This window comes from Rhyacophila brunnea, unplaced genomic scaffold (assembly GCF_057557595.1).
Source record: "Rhyacophila brunnea isolate RB1 unplaced genomic scaffold, BYU_Rbru_1.0 scaffold_23, whole genome shotgun sequence".
In the NCBI taxonomy this organism is placed as follows: Eukaryota; Metazoa; Arthropoda; class Insecta; order Trichoptera; family Rhyacophilidae; genus Rhyacophila; species Rhyacophila brunnea.
The window spans coordinates 29,410,622-29,432,580 of NW_028232893.1; the positions used below are offsets into that span (position 1 = coordinate 29,410,622).

The window sequence follows — 21,959 nt, forward strand, 5'->3', positions numbered from 1 at the left end:
GCTTTGTTATTTTGAAATTGAAAAAACCAAAATATAATATGAATTTCGAATTACAGCATAATACGAATTTAAAAAGTATGAATTAATGTGATCTATTGGAATTGTCAATACTTACTTACTTACACAAACATCTATGTATAACTAAAATTAAACAATTATTATGCTATTTAATTGGTCCAGCAGTCAACAACCATCGAGCTTTTAATATTGCACTAAATTGCAATACAATTTGAGCACCTCTTTACACTGTCTTTGTCCTTAATATTAGTTTTAATACAAACTTAGGCTGTAAACTTAACTTACTAAAAATAAAAAAATAATTATACGTAGTCAATTAACGGGCGGAGTATATTATTAAATTTGAGCATTAATTTCATGAATTTGATTGTCACAGAAAATACATAGTCTACAGAAATGCTACGATTAAAAATAGTGATAAAAATTCTATAAAAATGTATAAAATATCAAAAATGAAAAATTATTTTTATCTGTAGGCCATGCTGACTGTGGCAATTACATAAAGGCCAACAATTATACCTTGAGTGTGGATTTCACAATCTCACTCAAAGCAGGTACCAAAACATGGTTACCAACTAAACAAACACCGTACTACTGAATACATCCGTACCAAAGTGGAGTTATCTCGGATCCGGATATATAATAAAACGACATTATGCTGTTATTACGTATATAGCTACGTATTTGTAATAGATTTGCTGGCAAATGTACTTTTGTAGACATTTTTCGAGGGTCGAACTTAACCCTTAAATGCACACTGTACTACATATAGTACAAACTTTAGTTTCAGTTTTTTGAGCAAAACAGAAATCGATTTTACCATACATTTTATATACAATGGTAAAGTAGGAATCATTACTTCAATTTTACCGATAGATGTCATTGTAAGTTGTGGTTGTTGGATAATATAATTTGTAATCAAACGACGCGAGCCGGAGATGATATAACATTATGTGTGGGCAAGATTTTGGCAGTTATTTTTTAACGATTATATTCAAATTCAGGTTTAACCACAAAAATATTAGACTTTGATCGGAAAAAAAATATTACTGGATTCTATAAGGTCATTGATTATTCATGACAATATAATTGTTAAAAATATACAGCATTTTTATAGTACAAAGTGTTTTTTGATGAAAATATATAAAAAAAAAACTATAAATATTTTTTTAATTATTTTTCTCGTAATCACACCTATCCGTTGTATATGAGTATATTATGTACAGTCGAACTTGGTTATTACGAAGAAGATGGGACCGACTAAATTTGCTCGTTATAAGCGTTACTCATTATATCAGAGAATAGGTATTTTTAAATGAAAATAAAAAATCTGAAAACTATCGAAATAAGCATGGCATTTACAAACTACAAAAGAAGTTGTTTATTGTAATGAACACTGGTAGATACCTACTGACTTCACAAACCTTGGATTTTTTACTTATTTCAACCATATACGTGGATACTTTTTCAATATTGTCGGCTATATTTCGACACTTGTGTCATAAACGTAATGCGATCCCGGCGGCATCCTGTCCAGTCAGATTTTATTGCTTAGGGTCGAAATATTTTTAAACGATTGACACATTAACAGTTTTAAGAAAATTTTTGACTATATTTTTGCTTGGTATATCCGATAAGTAGCTCATTATAAAAGTGAATAAACGTATGGAGAAAATCATAAACTTAGATGTCAATGAATGTTTCTTCATTACATTCGAGATTTTGCTATGTCCATGATCTTAATAACTGAGTTCGACTGTATATATTTTTTTATTAAAAAGTAGAAAATCATGCATTTAAGGTTAAGTCCATGACTATTCAGCGGAAAGAGAAATAGTCAGCTACGTCACATAATTCTCTTCATAACCTTATATTTTGATTAGAGCATTCTCACATTTCTCACACTGTAACAGAGAATGGTGTAAATCTATATATCGATAGCGGTAGTAATTAAAAAATACGGTGGTACTGGAATACTGTTCGATCACCTAATGAAATAACACACTAAAGTTGTGATTATATTGAGATGCACGTCGCGTACTATCACGTGATGTCACAGTAAGCTGCCACTACAGGAAAAAAGTGTATACTGTCATTTTTCTTGGTGTTAAAAATGTCATCAGACTGATGCTCCCATCCCGTAGCACATTTTGAACCTTTAAACGAACATTGTCAGTGTGCAAAATCTGCCGAAATCACCAGGACAACAATGAGGTTACTTCACTGCTTTGATACCTGCATGACTCATGAACGTTTTTTATCATTTTCTACATGCCTACACATTTTCAATTCATGTCAAAATCGCGTGTTTTTTGTTTAATTGGCTGTTGGCACTATGTATTTTCTAAAAGCATGTTGTTTATTATCTATGGTCTGCAGGTTGGGTTCTATTCAAAATATTATCTATGGATATAATATCGCAGTAATTTTAATGTACGCACACGTAGAAACTGTTAAAATTCATTGAAATTAATAATGAATAATTCAAAATACTAATACATTAGAGTTGGCAATCTCCAACATTAAATTTATAGAGGTGGTGACCGTTCAAAATATTCTGCAAAATGACGAAACCATAGACTAAATTTGTCGCCGGGATAGTGTGACAGTACGCGACATGCATCTCAATATAATCACAACTTAACTCAAAAAATTAACTTTATAAATCATTTTGGCATATACTAAAACTTTCTCATGATATTAATAATTAGTACGTAAATAAGTGGGGTTATACATTATGTAGCTTATTACATAATGCATAACGGGTGGCTCCCTCTTACAGCATAATTTATAAACAGAAGTGAAAGATGTTAAAATAAATACGTTATCAAGTAAATGTTAATAGTAATGAATGTCGTTTCCGACAAAACAAACTTGTATCGAGTACAGATTATCTACACAAACGCGAAAGAGTATTGGTATTAAAAATGTAACTTATATTATTCAAACTATTGATGTAGAAGTTAATTGACGTAGCGTTGCAATACCAATAGTTTATATAGTTCGTACACTAGGAACACTATCCACCGCATGCGCATTTATTCAATTAAACCATTGATAACGCAACCACTAAAGTTTATATTAACTGTTTATGTTATCCATTTTTCATACATTTACCATTGTTTATCAATTTATAAATATTTTTTAGAATCGACAGAAATCAGAATTTAAAAAATGGCAATGCTGTCTCTTTTATTAATAACTAGGTATAAGATATTCGACATTACTAAAATCTAATATAACATTAATCTCTTTGCATTTGGCCGTTATTTTGCTATTTCATAAAGTAATAGACATCGTCTCCTCGACTGACAATAAAGATAACTCATTCCCTTTCAACAGGCAGGGTTTGGTTTACTTTACAGGTGGAAAATTGTCTGTGTGAAAGATATGAGTCAGCACAGCCATCATCATCAGGCCGAGAAACACGCTAACGGCGACCCACCAAAGTTTCTTCTCCCACGATTTCACCTTGATGTTCCGCAACACTCCAATTCCTACCAACAGCCCTGCAACAGCCCCGCCCGCATGTGCGACGTATCCGGTGTTCTCGGTTGACCTGTTATAGATTGCGGCGCCAGTGTTGCCACCCAACAGAAATACGAACAGCAATAGCTGCAGGCAGGCGTATTCCATCTCAGACCAATTCTGGAAATTGATAATTGAATTTTGAACGTAGATCGATTTTTGGGTCAAATAATTGTACATGTCGCACCGTGAGTGTAAAACCAAGGCATCTGCAAAAGACATATTTTGGATATATTAGGGTTTGAAGTCTTTGTTTTGTTAGGAGAAATAGTTTTTAAAAAAAAACCATAATATTTGGTTTATATCTACATTATATTGCATGTTCTTTCAGTTACTTCACTTTTACATTATCAAGTTCACGACTTTTGCAGTTGTTTTGTATTTAATCTCGAAATTGAAAAATTTGCAGATGCCTTGGTTTTACACTCACGGTGCGATGTGATTGTATCGGCGACAGGTTCATAAAGTTGTAATCAAATTGAGATGCATGTCACGTCACTGTCACGCTGTCTGCGCGACAAATTTAGTCTATGGTTTCGTCATTTTGCAGAACATATTGAACAGTTGAAGCAGTTACATTCTGGTTTGAAATCTTTTGCTTTCATTACATAACCAAAGTATGCATTTCTTGGTGTTTTATATGATTATTCATAATAAAAATAATGGTCCATTGTATTGCTTTTTGTTGGCTACATAAAATAATTGATGAGTATGTTTCCACGGGTATTTATTTTTGTGACCGTCTCCAATCCAAAGAAGATCATATGGGCCTCCACAGAGTGCAGGTTTGTATTAACAGATTTTTGTTTTTACGAGAAATGGATGTTAACGACTTGCTCAACCTATTAGGTTCATTTTCTAATTCCAAACACAAATTGAAAATAAATACATTGTGTATTTGCCAGACCCAGGATTCGAACCTGGGACCCACGACATTATAAGTGACATCCGATGATCAACGCATAAGCTGTTCGGCCGAGTTGTGTAAAACGTCAAATTGAAGTTGAATTTAATTATACATGGCTTATTTTAACATTAAACAAATTATATGTAGTATGTCATAATAGAAATGTTTCAAATGATCCTGCGTTAATTAGCTAAATTAATCAGTAGACCAGAATTTGTGATATAGGCTTTATTTTAATATCTTTGTTCAAAACCCACCAGTATTATTGTAGAAATATGAGCTGTGGCCAAGGCATAGACTCCGCCTGACGCGCCGGCTAATTTGACGGTGGGAACGAAGATGGATGTGGTGAGAGAACCAGCCAGGACGCCTGCAATGTACACAATAGCCACGCGCCACCACTTGTGGACCATCTCCAAGGGCATGCCGAGGAATATCTGTATCAGCACGTTCACCACCAAATGTGACGTTCTGTAAGTCAGAAATAAATATTCGAATCAGACATAATGGTCTTAATCACGGGTCGAAAGTTTTTTTTTCGAATATGAGTTATATAAATTAAGCATACATAATTTGAAAACATCTCACAAACGTACATACTTACCCACTAGAAAAAATGTTTAGTAAAAAACGACGCCGGGGTGGACTCGAACCCACTACCATTGGATTCGCGCCTATGTGCTTTATCAATTGAGAAACCTGCGTCTCACCTAATTACAATGAAATTAGCTAGTATTTATTGATATGAAGTGCTTCACAATAAAATAAAATAATAATTAATAGGATCAATAATTAATTACATTGATTTAATTAATTGTAATAGTATGGGATTTAATTCGCATTAATCATGGTCAGCACAGCTATTCTTAGCAGTTAACACTTTAAGCATGTTTCTGTTATTTTTATTGGTCCAAATAATTAGCACAAGGCAGTTATCAGTAGTTTTCGGCGAATATATACAAGAATTGGTAAATTCGTAATACAGAGAAAATTTAAGTTGGTAGACACGTCGTGTGAAATACTATTTGCGGGCTATCTGTAGTTTTTTCACCCGAACCTCGAATTGCTCGAAATTTTGTATTGAAACGTCAAACAAGAATTGAACATATCAAATCAGCATAACCTACAATTTTATTAGCCGTGTCGTTGCAGTATGTATTAAAAAAATATGTTACTGCTCGCCACTCGATATTTGATAGCTCGCGGGGAACTATAAATTGACACCCGTGACGTAGATTATTTTTCAAAATTGTCATATCTTGCATCTCAATTTTCATTGTAATTGACATACTCTATCTCACTCTAAAAGTTAACATAGTTAAGAGAGGCAGTGTTAAAATATAGCACTTTTGACATTATTTAACTTATTGTAATAATTACCTGCCTGATTACATAAAGTGATAAATGTGATATAATTTATCACATTTAGCTCCTTTTGGGTAAGTGATATGTTAGAATAACCTCGCAGGTCAATAGCTCAGGAGATAGAGCAGTCACCCGGAAGGTGGAAAGTTAGTTAACTTTTTTTCCAGAATTTTTCTAATATGACTTTTCTGAAGTACCTATTACAAAATTATGTAATTTCAATTAATAATTAATTAACATGAGCTGTAATTTTAATTATTAATTAATTAACATCAGCTACCTAATATATTATTCTTATACATCCATGTCTACTCCTTAGAAATACCATCGGGTGCGCCTTCCAAATTCCATCCCCAGTATGCTTGCGTCTTCGCAGGTTATGCTAGCATTCCATAACTCAACCGTATACACCCTGACGATAAAAATTGGAAGAGATCTTTATTTGTTTATGTATTTTTTGCATGGCGTAAATGAAAACTATGCCAATTTTGCTAGTGTTAGTTTGTGTGTCCCTGATAACAGTTTTAAGATAAGAGCATTGATTGTTTGTCATCGTACCCGACGTGGACCATCATGTAGGTGATGAAGCGCCAGGCCTCGTATCTCTTCTCCGGATCATACATCAAGGCGTTGGCTATGGGTCCCGTCGCTTCCGTGTGGTTCTTGCACGCATCGATGGCGAACAGAGTTATCTCTATTATAGATATCAGCAGCAGACATACTGGCGGAGGCCAACATGAATATTTGATTAACATACGGGAACCTGTAAAGGGCAACTGATATTAATTGTTATCAAATGGACATATGCTTGATAGAATTATTGTATTATAGCACCTGTACATGTGCATGGATTTACTAGCATCAATAGTGTGTAAATTAAACTATCGCGATGTTCTATTGCGCATGTGCACACATATCACAAATTTCAACAGTCGTGTGAAAATCCAGAAATTTTTTGATATCCATGCACGTGCACATGTGATGTTTCATGAAGCTGTGTATTGTGCGATTAACTTATTTGATAGCACCATAAAGGTTGATTTATTTTTTATTAACTATATCATGTTTGTGGACGTGTTAAATAGCTTAAATTTATAATTGTATTTATCATTTTACTTTAATATCTACATAAGCACACACTTTCTTTTCTACTTTCTTGTTATATTGGTTGTTATTTGTAATTAAGCCATTTTAATAATTTGTATTTATTATGTATTATGGCACATTGGCCAATCGCTGTAATGCCATAATACTCTTTTAAGTAAATAAATGAATGAAATGTTAAATAAATGAAAATGAAATGTGTAAACGGGAAATTATATTACTATATTATAATAAAACAACAACTTGCACTGGATCAAACACACATTGAAATAACAACATGAAATTTTTTGCCAGCACAAAATCGAATCTGCAGGTACAATAAAATATCTTCGGTACTCTACAAGATACCACAATAACAAAAAAAACCAATGTATACAAACATGCCACATTAGCGTAAAGTTTAATGGTTTTGACAGAAGAACGCTTGTTATAAGAAGTGATGTCGGGGATAGAAAACGTAACAATGATCAAATTCGTGCGCACTGGGCTACACGAGTGAAACCGAGCAGCCTTTTATCCGGGGCCCTGGATTCGATTACCAGTCACAGAGGTCACAATACATTTATGTGATTTTCTCAAAACCTGTATGTTTGAAATTGTTACACTAAGGCCATCCGCTCACGTGAATACTCAAAAAAGACAACACTGAAACTCTAGTATCTAGCTAATGTATTTCAATGGCAGCTCGCTGCGTATCTGAAAATTTGTACGTAAACAGTTCACCGCAGGACACTTATTTGTGCGCCGCAGTACGTGAAACATGAGTTCGTGTAACATTTAATCAAATGACGAGTTCTTCGTTGAACATTTCACCGTGGAGTATATTTGTACGTATGCTACAACATGTGGCGAATTTTATGAGATGTCTTTACTAGGTTAGGTTAGGTAAGGTTAGGTTAGGGTTAATCTAATTGGAACAGTACTATTTGCAAACTATCGCTGCATTTTGTAAGATACGTACAAATGTATATCACGGTGAAATGTTCCACGAAGAACTTGTCATTTGATAAAATGTTATACGAACTCATGTTTCACGTACTGCGGCGCACGAATAAGTGTCCCACAATGAACTGCATACGTAAAACTTACATGTAACCGACTCGCTGTTGTAACCAGCAGTTTTTCATGGCAAGAAAATAGTTTTTAAGAATCATATTTAAACGTTATGATGTTCTAGATACCACTCATAGAGGATAGCACACATATCACTTTTTTCAATTACGCCATACATTTCGGTCCACCAATTTTGAAACTGTCTGCTCTATTACTACTACTTGCTTCACCAAAATTTTGTTTCTAATTTGGTGTAGCCATTTTTGTGGGTAGAAATCAAATTGTTTGTTAATGTTTTTTAGACACAAATTGACACCAGAATTTCTCCGATCAGATGAGGCATTCTCTCGCTACAGTGGTCTCAAGCATTGTAAATCGATCAAAATTAAAGGTTCGCGGTGCGGCATCTCCCGCCGCCTGAGGTTAATGCGATAATATTATATATGACACATCAAGCCTACGGACCGACCTATGCAATTATATATTTACATTAAACGTAATGCTTATACTTGAAGAGTATTTGCCTGCTATTTTTTATACAATGCGATCCGTCATTTATTATTATTATAGGTATTTTTTCTCTTCAAATGCGTGCCATGCAAAATCTGGTGGCACGCGTGCCATAGGTTCGCCAGGACTGGTATAGCAGAAGGTAACCAGCAGCTGTATGGTTACAATACGTACAGCATATTATCAATACAATAACATGCGAGTAAAAGACGTAATATAGAATTGTGTTTACAATCATTATTTAGTACACAGACGCAAACAAGTCATTCTAACAACAACAAACATTTTCTACTTTAAATTGGTAACCAAAAATTATTGTTGTCAAGCTCTTTTTCCACTCACAAATGGATACTATCAGTGCTTCCCAACCTTTTTGTTACCTTGTATCACGGAATGCTATTAAAATTATAAAATTTTTGCAGACATTCCAACTTTTAAATAAAATTGAGCAAATCGGAAGTAAATAATGTTAGTCTATATTTCACAGCTCCAACATTTTTCTCTTGACATTGTTTATTCCCGTGTCCGGAAACTTGTACGTACGCAGTTCGCCGTATCACACTTCACAGTGAAATCTTGCATCGGAAATATATGGCCGCATATTAAAGACTGTCCAACCTCTCTGGGTCGTACAGTACTGACATAAAATTCATGTCTAAATAAAACACAGTTCTTGTCATTTTACACTTTACAGGAAGCTGACAGCAAATGATTTTTGAAAATACCTGATATACTGGATTATTTGTTAGGTTAGGTTACGTTGTCATTCTTGAATTCATGAATTTTGCCAAAATCAGCTATGAAAATTGAATTAATGTTCATATTGAATCTAATAAAATTGGAGACGGTATAGTATACGGTCATCTCTTTCTGATAGAAAGCTCACGGCGAACTGTGCCACGGCGAAATGTTTTACGTACCATTTACATGTAACCATTTATTCCCCAGTTTACATAGAAAATACAATATTCATAATTCCAGAGGGTTTATTCTATACACAAGGCGGCTATCGAAGGCAGTTTATCATATTTATGTACTGAAATATTATAATTTATTGTAACAATAAGTTAACTGTCTAAATTGCCAAAACTATCTCTCTCCCTCTAAAAATTAGCACAACCAAGAGAAGGAGGGCTGTTAAAACATAGCAATTTTTGACAGTTTAAACGGTATACTTATTATAACAATTTACCGCCTCAATACATAAATATGATACACTACCCTCGATAGCAGCCTTGTGTTTAGAATAGCTTCGCTGGTGAAGAAATTTTTAAAGATTATTCTTTACTATTCTTTACGGTGATCGCTCACGGAGCTATGTGATCAACAACACTACAGATGAAAGTTAATAATTTCGATGACAGTATGCCAAACGACTCACGCGATGCTGAGTAGACACACGTGCCATGACATACCGGTTGAGAAGCTCTGGTCTATAAGGCGAATATAAGTCTACGAAAGTGTTAATATACATATTATTTTATTGTGTTGGTACTGTGATGGCAGACGGTTATAACTGCTGTTTTTTCACTTTTTAAGTTTTCTTCCATAATATGTTTTAAATTGTACATTCTTTGATGTGGCAAAATAATAAAGCTGCAACTTTATTGGTCACAAAATTACATTAAAAGACATCTGCATCGGACCAAATGAGGCGTCTAATTACAAAAAGCGACAAGTCCACAATTCAATATTTTCGGGAAACAACGTTTTTATGTTTCAAGCTTCAATTATTTGTTTTAACGTGAGATTATTTTTTCTGTTGTATTCTATGTCGAAATTAGAACCAAATGGCAATTTGCTTCAGCCGATAAACTCTTAAATGTAATAAATATAGGCAAAATAAAATTGGTCGTAGCGCTATTTGTAGCTCACTTTTTAATTTACTCCGCATAAGGCCAATAGCGGCCTTAAGCCTGGCAACGGGGTAGGTCAATTTTGAATATGTTATTTTAATTTGCCTTTTCGTTGTATACTTAAAAGACGTATTGCAAATTAGCTTTTTATACATTATAGAAGAAGTACTATAAATTTTTATATGTAGGTTACTTACCCTTAAAAAAATTCCATTTTTCACGTTGTCAACTCATCGTTAACCGAAATTGCACCCAACACGTTATAATTTTTTGTAAATTAGGTCAAAAAATAAACTTTGTGTGTCTATTTATACACCTAATAACTGTTGTACTTAATACTATTTAAGAACATAAGATTAAAACAATCAAACACATTTAATAAAAACTCCGTTATAATACCTAGTGTTATGGAATGGCGGGATCATTTATATATAAACACTTTTTATATTTCCACTGATCTCATTAGAAGGTAACTTTATGATTAATATAGCAGATTACATTTTAATCGGTAACTTGTACACAATGGTTTAATACAGAAAATGCAGTCGATGGGTTTTACTCAAAGGTTGGATTTAAACTGAACTACAAATTAATAACATAATAATATGAAACTTTCAGAGAACAATGGTCAGTTTGAAATAATAAGCGACAACAAATAAGAATAAAAAGGTTTGCCGCACAAATGAGACCTTGAAACCACAGAACAAAACTCTTGAAACATTTAAGGAAAAATTTATATCATTCTGTTTCATTTTACATATTGAAAATAGTATAGCTGTCTCGTTTTCGGCAATGACCAAAATTTAGTGTATGCAAGCGATAAAACAATATGAAAAAAAGGCGTGTTTTGTGCTTTCTTTCCGTCTCACATATGGGAAATGAGAGAGAAAGAAATATTATTAAGAAATATGAATCTTGGCGTTCATGAAATTGACCGAGAAACGCTTGTGAGAGTTGAGATACGTGTGTGTGTATGGTGGTTAGATACACGTACATACAAATTAGCGTGCGTCACGTTACGATCGCTCGCCAAAACGGAAAAAGGCGTAGGATAATAATATATAGGAGATAATTGACATTGTATAATGTATATAGATTGTAAGATATTTATTTTTGGGAGGTCATTGACTATTTGACCCTAGGAGCCAGCCGCCCATGCATAAGGCACATATTTCCGTGGCACTGTCATGAGTTTACCAGATGCTACAGCATGGGAGACGCCCTTTTCAATATTGAACGTTCCCACGCGAAATCAACCAAACTTTAAATAATACGAAACACGGATGGCGCTTTTTGTAATAAACCGAGACTTAAAATATTTTTTTTCATGGGATTATGTCGCGTTTTGGAATTTATAGATCAATACATATTGTGTAAAATTATACAAAGAATACGTGCGTATTTTTTTCTCGATTTTGACCACTTATCGCTTTTTGGAATTAAACGGCCCAAATGTGAAAAAAATTGATATGGCAAAAAGATATATCTGTTTAAAATACAAGATAAATAAAACTTCAAAATTTTAAAAGAAATGATTTGAAGTTTGTGTTGGCATGCTAATTCCGCTTATTTTGATATAAAATACTTCAAAATATCTTATAAACTAACTCTTGTCAGACTGATTTTTCAAGACTTTGTTTTTGCTCTCCCGTAAAATTGTGTAAACAGCAGTTATAACTGTTTGCCATCACAATAGCGATATACTAAAATATTAGTTTTGTTAGTAAATAAACTGTTAGTCATATGCATGCAAAAGCGGACCTTATACAGCAATAGATTCAGAGTTGATTTCCGAGACACCGGAAGACATTTTGTTTTGATTAGGCCTGAAATGAAAAAAGTTAAGTGTGACTCAGACAATCTGATTTAAGGTTAAGGGTTAACAACTGTTACAATATGTGATTTTGACATCTGACAACACGTTGTGGTTGTACGCTAATAAGTCAACAGGGTATGTGTCGGCATTGTTTGCTGCAATGCCTGTTTCAACGCTAGCAAGTGATAATATTACAACAGCAAACCGCTTTTGCCGTACCCATGGTGCCATTGAAGAACGATTTACCTATACAACAACGTTGCCAGACGTTCCTCTTTTTGTGGAACGTCCTACAGCTAAATTCACGATTATTTAACAAACACAAATAAGACGTTTAGGCTATGCTAATTTCATTTACTTTAAGCATCTAATTACTGTACCGAACGGGTATTTTCTGAGATGAATTTAAAATAGTCAAATGCAAGAAACAATAATTAATGTTCTATTGAGTTGATAAAATCGGAATTACTTGTTCAATTCAAAATGATATACCTACTCATGTGCTGAATTTTACCAATACATTAAGCAGCAGAAAGAAACTCTTCAGGAAGTAAAATCTTCCGCCAAATACAAATAAGCGAACGTCGGGAAAAAATATTGTTTAATATTATTATTTTGATAGTTAGAGAGTTTTGTAGTTTATGTTGTCATTTATGATTGATATTATAGAAATAAACATTAGAAATATTGAACTAAGAAGCGTTTTTCAGTTTGTCCCACTTTTTGCTCCTAAATCCCGATTTTTTTTTATTTAACATGGTAAAAATCCCGATTTGGTAAAATAATTATCTGGCAACGCTACTATACACACACATAATGAGGTTTTGCCAATTTTTAATCAAATTGTAACACGATTGAATCTACGCATGTATGGTTCAAAAGGATTTATACCCGGTTGATTGATCATTAGACCATTATAGTAAAGTAATCCCAGGGGTAGCGCTAGCAATTTTTATAGACAGTGTGAGATCTTCGAAATGCGCCCCCGTACTGACAGATATCGTTATCCAGATTTGTCAGGAATTGTTTTGATGTTGAGAGCTGTCATAACAAAAGAAAAACTATAGTCAGTGAAAAAAATCGATGCCAAAAGAGATCACTTTTAAAGATAGTATTAGCGCTCTATGGCAGTTTTATTCTGCTAACAATCGCGTGATATGACTTGCAAGTATCGGAATCAAATGACGCTTTTCGCTAGGCAAGTTTTTGCGAATTCTGAATATTGAGAAACTGTGACATTCGACGCACGATTTCTCAAAATGATTGCTGTACATTTGTAACATTATCTCACCTATTGCACCCTAAAGGGGCTCGTAAACGAGCAACTTTTTACCGCAATTGTGTTGCTGTTAATTTCCCCAAAATACGAAAATAGTAGTCTACGTTGCCGAAACTTTCCATTTATAGCCATTGCTTCCTGGCAGCATGGTTGGTCGATATATCGAATATCGAACGCAAAATAAGGCAATAATTGCTAGATAAATCTATTTCATTCTCGTTCTGCTCCATGTATGCGTCTCTGTTTGACCTCACCCCTTGCAACAATAAAAACATTATAGTGACAGCCGATTTGACAATACATTATTATAATTTTTCGCTGTGTCGTTATTAATATTATTATGGTGTTATTACTAATCGTCAATTCACATTACGTACAACCAATAAATGAACAAACCACAGGGTATTGACGCTTATTAACGAGGTTTATTTACGTCTTGAACTATGGAACGTGGAAGCCAAACTATATAGTGATCAAAATATTAAAAGGCCAATTATCAAAGCTGCACAAACGTCTGGATCTGGAACAATGTGAGCAATCGAAGAGTTGAACACCCTGAATAAATACATTTAACTCCTGTATGAATCTCCAGTTGGCAAAAATCGAAGAGTGACTGGCAGTATAATAGTAATCAGTGTTCTTCATAACTGTATCTACTTTCTTTTTCTTCGCACTAATTGTATTTAACAAATACCTACTAAAAGTCAATTTTTGTCATTCTTGTAAAGTTTTTAAATAAATAATTATCAATAACTAATTTCTGGTTTATATTACTTATTGTTTCACGTTTGTTTAAGTAGGACCCGATCTAAATCCTTATTTTATTTTTGAATTGTTTATGTGATTATTTATGACGAGATATGGTGCAGAAACTTCATTGCCGGCCGTTGTTGTCACGTGTACGCACAAAATACATCAGCCTCACTTGCCCGACACTGATAACGGGTCATACATTGCCCAGGAACCGGGCAATAATTGCACAATTTTTTTGAAAATTGTACCGGCAATCTGCATGCTCGTTTACGGGCCCCTTTAGAATTAACGTATGGATTAGAATGCTGGGCAACACATAGAATTAGAGAAAGATGGATATTTCTGATAGGGGAACCTTCAGAAGAATCTTTTATTGAAAAGAATGCGTGGCATAATATCGTCACTGTTCTGGCAGAAGACACTAATTCGAAAAAATTACATAATGAGTTAGTTATACCAAAATGTTCCTTATTTTAAACTTTACCGTCTGGAAACCTTCTTAATAAATAAACAGTTTTTATTTTAAAGTCATCCTTTTTACGATTACTTAATAAACTCACATGCTAGACCATTTCAAACATTTTAACAACGTCAAATTACTCAAAACTAGTATTCTCCAGTTAGTGTGTTCTGCCAGAACAGAGACCATATTATAACCAATAGAAAAAATCTTTTTGAAAAAAAGTAAGCCACCCCGGCAAGGAATCGAACCCTGCATCTTCCGGGTTTACGCCGCCCCATCCGCGCATTACCTCTATGCTACGCAGTGACATACTAACTGCGACAAACTTTAACTATTGGCCACTTTTAATACCCACTCATCAGCGCTCTTATATCAATAGTTGGATAGTCTTTATATCAAGATGAAGTATGTAAATGTAGAGATTGCGCTGAATTGACCACATGTGCATAGAATACCGAAGAAGTAACTAGCAAGGCGGGCTATATCCGCATCCTCTTAGACCAAAAGAAGAGTAGGAAGGTATTACGGCGTACTAGGTACGGCGACTGAATCGAGGATGAGTTGTGAGAGTGCCAGAAATAACGACGATGTTATTATTTCAAATATATTGTTATTGTTGACCCACTCAATATACCGATTGGGTCGCGACCCATAAGTTAAGTTACCCTGCATTAATAGAAAATAGAAAAATTAGAACATGCACCGATTAATATTAGATTATGAACAACTTGTTCTTACCCGTAAAAGATTTCTGTCGTAGCGGCACAACACTGTTGACATATCTATTAATAAGATGACCAAAGAATTTCTGCAGGTCTTTCCGCCTCATCATGTCCAAAAACTCATTGAACTCTAAAAAACCGGAGTGATTAGTGTCGCATTTCTCCATTATGCACCGCGCCACACTCTCTGGGATCTCATCTTTAAAATGCTCTGAGTCTATGGCGTTTCTGAGCTCGTTCATCGATATCTTTCCATCTTTATTGGTGTCAATCTGAAAGGAAACAAGTGAAATAAATATGACATATAAGATTAGTCTGGTGACAGTTCAGAAGTCATTCTCCAACCTACTGTGAGTGTGCGACCCACGACATAATTCACGCTAGATGATGCCACGTTGCGCACCGTACTATCTTAATTCCAGCATGTCAAAACTTACTTAAGTACTTTGAAGTATCAATACTCTATTTGTCAGTAATAGTAAATACAGTTTCAGACTAAGTAATATTGTATTGAGTGTCAATTGTTTACGTAAACACCAACCAAAAAGGAGTGAATAATTTGCAAGCATTTGCAATGATTGTTAGTCTCGATGGATTTTCAGTACCGTTTAACAAATCATCATGAAAATATACACTGCTGTACAGCGCATACAAATTGTTAAAATTTATTACAACAATAATGAATCTATTCGAGGTACGTTTCAGGCATTTCTTGAAATTTATGGTCAAAATAATCGACTTACAGAGCTTACTATATAACGGTAATGTCTGTGATGTCAAGAATCAAACCCGTCAAAAACGTAAACGTACTGCTGAAAATATTGATGTTGTAAATTTTGATGCAAATTAACTATCAATTACACGTTCTCAACTTTCTTATGGCACTACATGGAATATTCTTTATAAAGATTTGCATTTGAAGGCGAATAAAATACAGTTCGAAATTTTGTTAATTGGGCTTCAGGGCGATTTGAAACAAACTATGAAGCTCATTTTTGTTAAAAGGTTTCGTGAATAATCACAATTGTCGCATTCGGTGTAATGAAAACCAACATGCTCTTCTTGAAATACCTTTACATCAACAAAAATTAACAGTTTGGTGTAGTTTATGGTCTGAAGGTGTAATTTTAAAATGCCAATGCAGTTACTGTCAATGGAGAACGCTACAGAAACATGATTAGTGATTTTTTCTGGCATGAATTAGATGATTTTCATCTGGACGATAGGTACGTGGTTCCAACAAGATGGTGCAAAAATATCACATTGATATCTTATACTGTTTTGTTTTTATTTCAAATGAAAAATATATATCACTTGTTTGATAACCTTATATAAAATTCTTAGAATCAAAATATAAAAATGATGTCAACAGTAAAAGTGAAAAATGTCAGCAACAAACGATCTTAACGAATTAACATTCGAGCCAATATGCAGAGCAATACTGTGTGCGCACTCCGGGTTGACTAAAATAAAAGATTACCCACCAATTACGTTGTGTAACCTTGGCACTGGGTACTGCAGACGTGTCTATAAATAGAAATGCACACAGTATGTGTCTGCATCTTAATGTTCATCTCAACCACTATCATGTATATAATATTAATACTATCGATTGCAGTGGCGCACCCAAGGGGGGGGGGCAAGGGGCCCTGGCACCCCCCAAACATGAAAATTATCAGAATGATTTTAAACATTGAAATTGACAGCCAATAAACAGGTATACCTTTGGGCTAAGACAAATAAAAACACGGCAAAAAAAAATTTTCGAAACACTAAAGTTGGGTTTTTTTAGAAACCCAATCCCTAATGTAACTGTCAAAAAATTCTCTTTGTCCAGCCGAATTCCGGAGTGGTATTGGTCATGGCTGGGGAGGGCTGTGGGGGGTCTGGCGTGTCGGGTTGACCACATAAGTGAGATAAACACACATCATAAATTAGCTTTAATAGTAGAAAAAAGTCCCCTGCGGCGCTATTATACCTCATAGTCATAAACATTTTCAATTATATAATTGTGCAATATATTTTTTGATTATTATGTGTCGATACTCGATAGCTCCATTATTAAAGTAGATGTATTAAAAATCGCCAATACTTCACTGCATAAGTACTCGTAATTTGAACTAAAACACAATTTGAAAAACGTTAATGTAGTGTTTCACACTGCCTTTAATCTTAGCGGTGGGTAGGGGGCCCGCCAAATATCCTAGCCTGAGGGCCCGTTTCAGGATGTGGGGACCATGGTGTAGATACACCGAGTGCAATAGACAAAAGACCGATAAACGAGAAATTAGGCTGTGAAGAAGTAAAAGAGCCCATGGGACTAATTTACATTCTCCTCCTTGGGCTCCCAATATTAAATCCTGAGTGCGCCACTGATCGATCGAAGGTACTTGATAGAATTTGAATTTAAATTCTAATGGATTTAAGTTTTGTACTATTCCATTAGAGTAGTTTTTTGTGACCCTAGTTTCGCCATCTTCAGGCACTATGTGCACTCACCAAAAGGTCAATACACACTGACAATGAATACAATTAATTCTAACTTATATAACAAATCAATACAATAAGTAGGTAAAAACTTTATAACCTACGTACCTACCTATTAAGTCATGATCACAATAAAAATATAACCAACAAATTATGAATAGTTGAAGTGTTTGTAAAAAACCCCTATCACTAATAATACAATCAATAGGTGTATACATCGTCAAGACCCTAATAATAGATCATTAAATAATAATCAATAATTACTACGTTCAAGAGGTATAAAATCGTCAATACTAGAAATTTAATGGAATTAACTAATAAGAGATGTCAGCAAGGCTGAGGGGGAGGCTGACAGGGCTCTAGGCGGGGGGCCCGGGCTCAAGGAGGGCCCGGCGTGGCGGATTCACCAATTTACCATCACAAATTTTCTCTAATAGTAAAAAAGTCGCCAGTGGCGCTATTTTACTTAAGGGTTAAAACATGTGTTTGTGCAATGCAATTTTTAATTATTGTGTCGATACTCTACAACTTCAAGTGGATTTATTATCATACAAAGAAAACCTTAAAAATAGACTAAATATCCTTAATTTTACCTGGAACACCATTTGGAAAACACTACTGTAAACTGTCACACTACCTTTAATCCTAGCAATAGGTAGGGGGCCCGCTTCAGGATATGGGGGACCATGGATGTCAGTGTGTCACCTTTTGGTGAGTGCAAATAGTGCCTGAAGATGCCGAAAGGCGAAACCTGGGTCGCAAAAAAACGACTCAAATGGAGTAGTACAAAACTTAAATCCAATAGAATTTATCATATGTTAAGAGAAATTGAGTGAAATAAAAACGTACATACGTATTAAATGTACGAAAATGAAATGGTACTACAGATAATATAGCATATTGTGCAGTTTTCATAGATTTACCATTGTCAATCAATTAAAAAATATTTTAATAATATATAAGGAATCATAATTTAAAACATGACGACAATTCTAATCGCGAAAAAGGACATTGCCATATTTTTCTTATCTTTTATTTCACTAGTTGTTAACTGGTTTATTTTACACATCGAAATTAATGATAGCAATATTCATTGAATATTTCTGATATTATAAATAACTTTATTATTGGATGAATATTCCAACTTGAATGTATAATGTAGTTTTAATTATATATTTCCTTTCAAACCAAATTGAATTTATAATTAAGATATTATGAATTATTACTATTTCATTTAATGTCATAAATTATAATATAATATTGTAGTTCCTTGTATTTTAATTACTATACATATTATCAGTGGCGCACTCAGGATTTAATATTGGGGGGGGGCCCAAAGAGGAGAATATAAATTAGTCCTATAGGCTTTTCTTCTTCTTCATATAATTATTTTTATATATTTTCACAATACACGGCGGTATATTTTTACAGTTTCTCCTAGTTTTATTAAATTGGAGGCATAGTGGCGGTAACCGTTGAGCGTGTCATCAGCGACTGGTGGATTGGAAGTGACTAACAGCGACCATGATGGACATGTGCGCCTAGTATGCTAAAACATTACTCAAATAATATCGGCTGTGTTACCCGCTTGGTCTAGAGAGCTACAATATTTTTGCTGAATTCCAGTGAAAAAAAATTCCACTGAAAAAGAAATTGCCGAATGTTTATCGTTGATTTTTGTTTTTTTTACTGAGGTTCTAAAATATTAATTGAAAATAGACAAAAAAAAATATTATTGCATTTAACTTATACACAAATCTACTCAACACAATGCAGCCTAATTTTTTGTTTATCGGTCTTTTGTCTATTGCACTCGGTGTACCTACACCATGGCCCCCACATCCAAAAACAGGCCCTCAGGCTAGGATATTTGGCTAGCCGCCTACCTACCGCTAAGATTAAAGGCAGTGTGAAACACTACATTAACGTTCTTCAAATTGTGTTTTAGTTCAAATTAAGCGTATCTACTTATACAGTGAATTATTGGCGATTTTTAATACATCTACTTTAATAATGGAGCTGTCGAGTATCGACACATAATAATCAAAAAATATATTGCGGAATTATATAATTTAAAATGTTCATGGCCATGAAGTATGCAGACGACTTTTTTTTACTATTAAAGCTAATTTATGAAGTGTGTTTATCTCACTTATCTGGTCAACCCGACACGCCGGGCCCCCCACAGCCCGGACCCCCAGGCTAGAGCCATGTCATCCCTCCCCTGCCATGACCTACACCACTCCGGAATTCGGGTGGACACCGAGAATTTTTTGGCAGTTCCATTAGGGATTGGGTTTCTAAAAAAACCCGACATTAGTGTTTCGAAATTTTTTTGTTAGAAATTAAAATCTAAGAAATTTTTCTAAAAAGGGTGCTGGAGAATAATTACAAATCATTTTTTTGCCGTGTTTTTATTTGTCTACAAGGTATATTTTATTGCCTTTCAATTTCAATGTTTAAAATCATTCTGATAATCTTCTAATTTGGGGGGGGCCAGGACCATCGAGGTATTCGTCATTAATGGCAAATCTACTGTTCTCCCAATCTTATTCAAAGTTACTTATATATCGCACTTACCATTTTTTTTAAATATTGTATTGGTTCTTCCTCCAACACCAAATTGTCATTTTCTTAACATCCTTAAAGTCAATTCGATTCATCTCCAATAACTATTATATTGTCTCGATTTTTACAAGTGATAAAAATAACCTCATTTTCATTTCATCACCTATTTCGTTAAATATAAAATGAGAATGCCTGTTGTCCTTTATTCAGTAGGCGCAATACTGATTTTTAAATAGATTACCATTTTCGTTTTCAAGATGAGTATGTACATCGATTCCCACAGAGTGTTAGTCATATTATTAAAAGACCTTTCACACGAGATATAGTTGTTAGCCATTTCTCCAATCCGTTAGGTTCACGGTCCATTGCAATAAAAGAATGAATTACTATAACTGTAATAATCTAAATGTACAAACAATAAAACTATTAGAACTATTATACACTCGCACTCAAAGACATGAGAACGAACGTCTATTCTATAACATAAGAAAACATTCATTATTATATTATAATTCACCACTATGTGGTTAGGTCACTACGCTGGTTGCAAGGCCTAACAAGGCAGATGGCTCTGCTAGTCTGTTTAGATGCTTTTTTCAAATCTTAGGTAAGATTTTTTTAATTAGGTACTTACCTACGCAACTTTAATAGCCGCTGAACTATTTAAATTATATTTATTTTGTATGTGTGGTCAGTAGTGTGTACCCATTGATATCTAATAATTTTTATTTATAAAAAATGAACTTACAGCTTGAGAAAAATAAATTGAGAACAAGTTTTAAAAGTTATTCATTAATGAAATATATTTTTCTATGGATTCGTTTTATTATAATATTTATCGTTTATTTATCTTAAAAAGCATCGAAAATAACCACGATAAATCAGAATTATATGCGTCACGTTTCAAAAGACGTAACACCATGTTTCAAAAGTTGGTCTATAACTTTACAAAAGTTTTCGTCATAATAAAATAATTATGTTTGCATAATAAACCAATTTAAAATCTCGCGTCCGAACTTCTATTGAGGTCAGGCGAGATAAAATCTGTCGACAATGCGTCTATATAAGGGTTATTTGTTATTCAAAAATACTCACCCGTTCAAATATTGACATCCACTCATTTTGAGACAACTGATTGAGCGGAATTCCATTTTCGCTCATCTGCCGTTTATAAAAATTAATCATTTTGAAATAGACAGGAGCGCCTAGCACAATACAGCAAACAATACAAACGCTTTGTCTATTTTGGATTCTATCGGCCACCCATTCAATAGTTTGATTATTAGAATGAGTCACACCAACCAGGAAATTTGCTGTTTATACAACTTTGCGCAACTTTCGAACGGTGTTTTGACACTGACGACAACTTTTAATTGACATAACATCAGTGATGCCAATTTCCAACTGAATAATAATTATTATCGTTAGAATTGTCTATGTTTTAAATTAATAATAAAACCGTATCGTCTAATTTCTTATGATTGTCGTTTCATAGGGTGGTTTTATATTGCTGATAGGCAGCACTTTGAC

General features: G+C 34.0%; 2 protein-coding genes across 2 annotated transcripts in view; one reads left to right on the forward strand and one right to left on the reverse strand.

Moving 5' to 3' along the window:
• LOC147069814 (uncharacterized) overlaps nt 1-21,959 on the forward strand; it is a 570,178-nt gene that overhangs the window by 303,272 nt on the left and 244,947 nt on the right. The window lies entirely within an intron of this gene.
• Nucleotides 1,200-21,790, reverse strand: LOC147069824 (rhomboid-related protein 2-like). Its single transcript, XM_085950588.1, has 5 exons — nt 21,525-21,790; nt 15,391-15,646; nt 6,377-6,581; nt 4,711-4,924; nt 1,200-3,666 (listed from the first exon to the last, which is right to left on the reverse strand). Exons 1-5 carry the CDS (start codon nt 21,612-21,614, stop codon nt 3,373-3,375), a joined length of 1,059 nt encoding a protein of 352 aa, XP_085806714.1. The 5' UTR covers nt 21,615-21,790; the 3' UTR covers nt 1,200-3,372.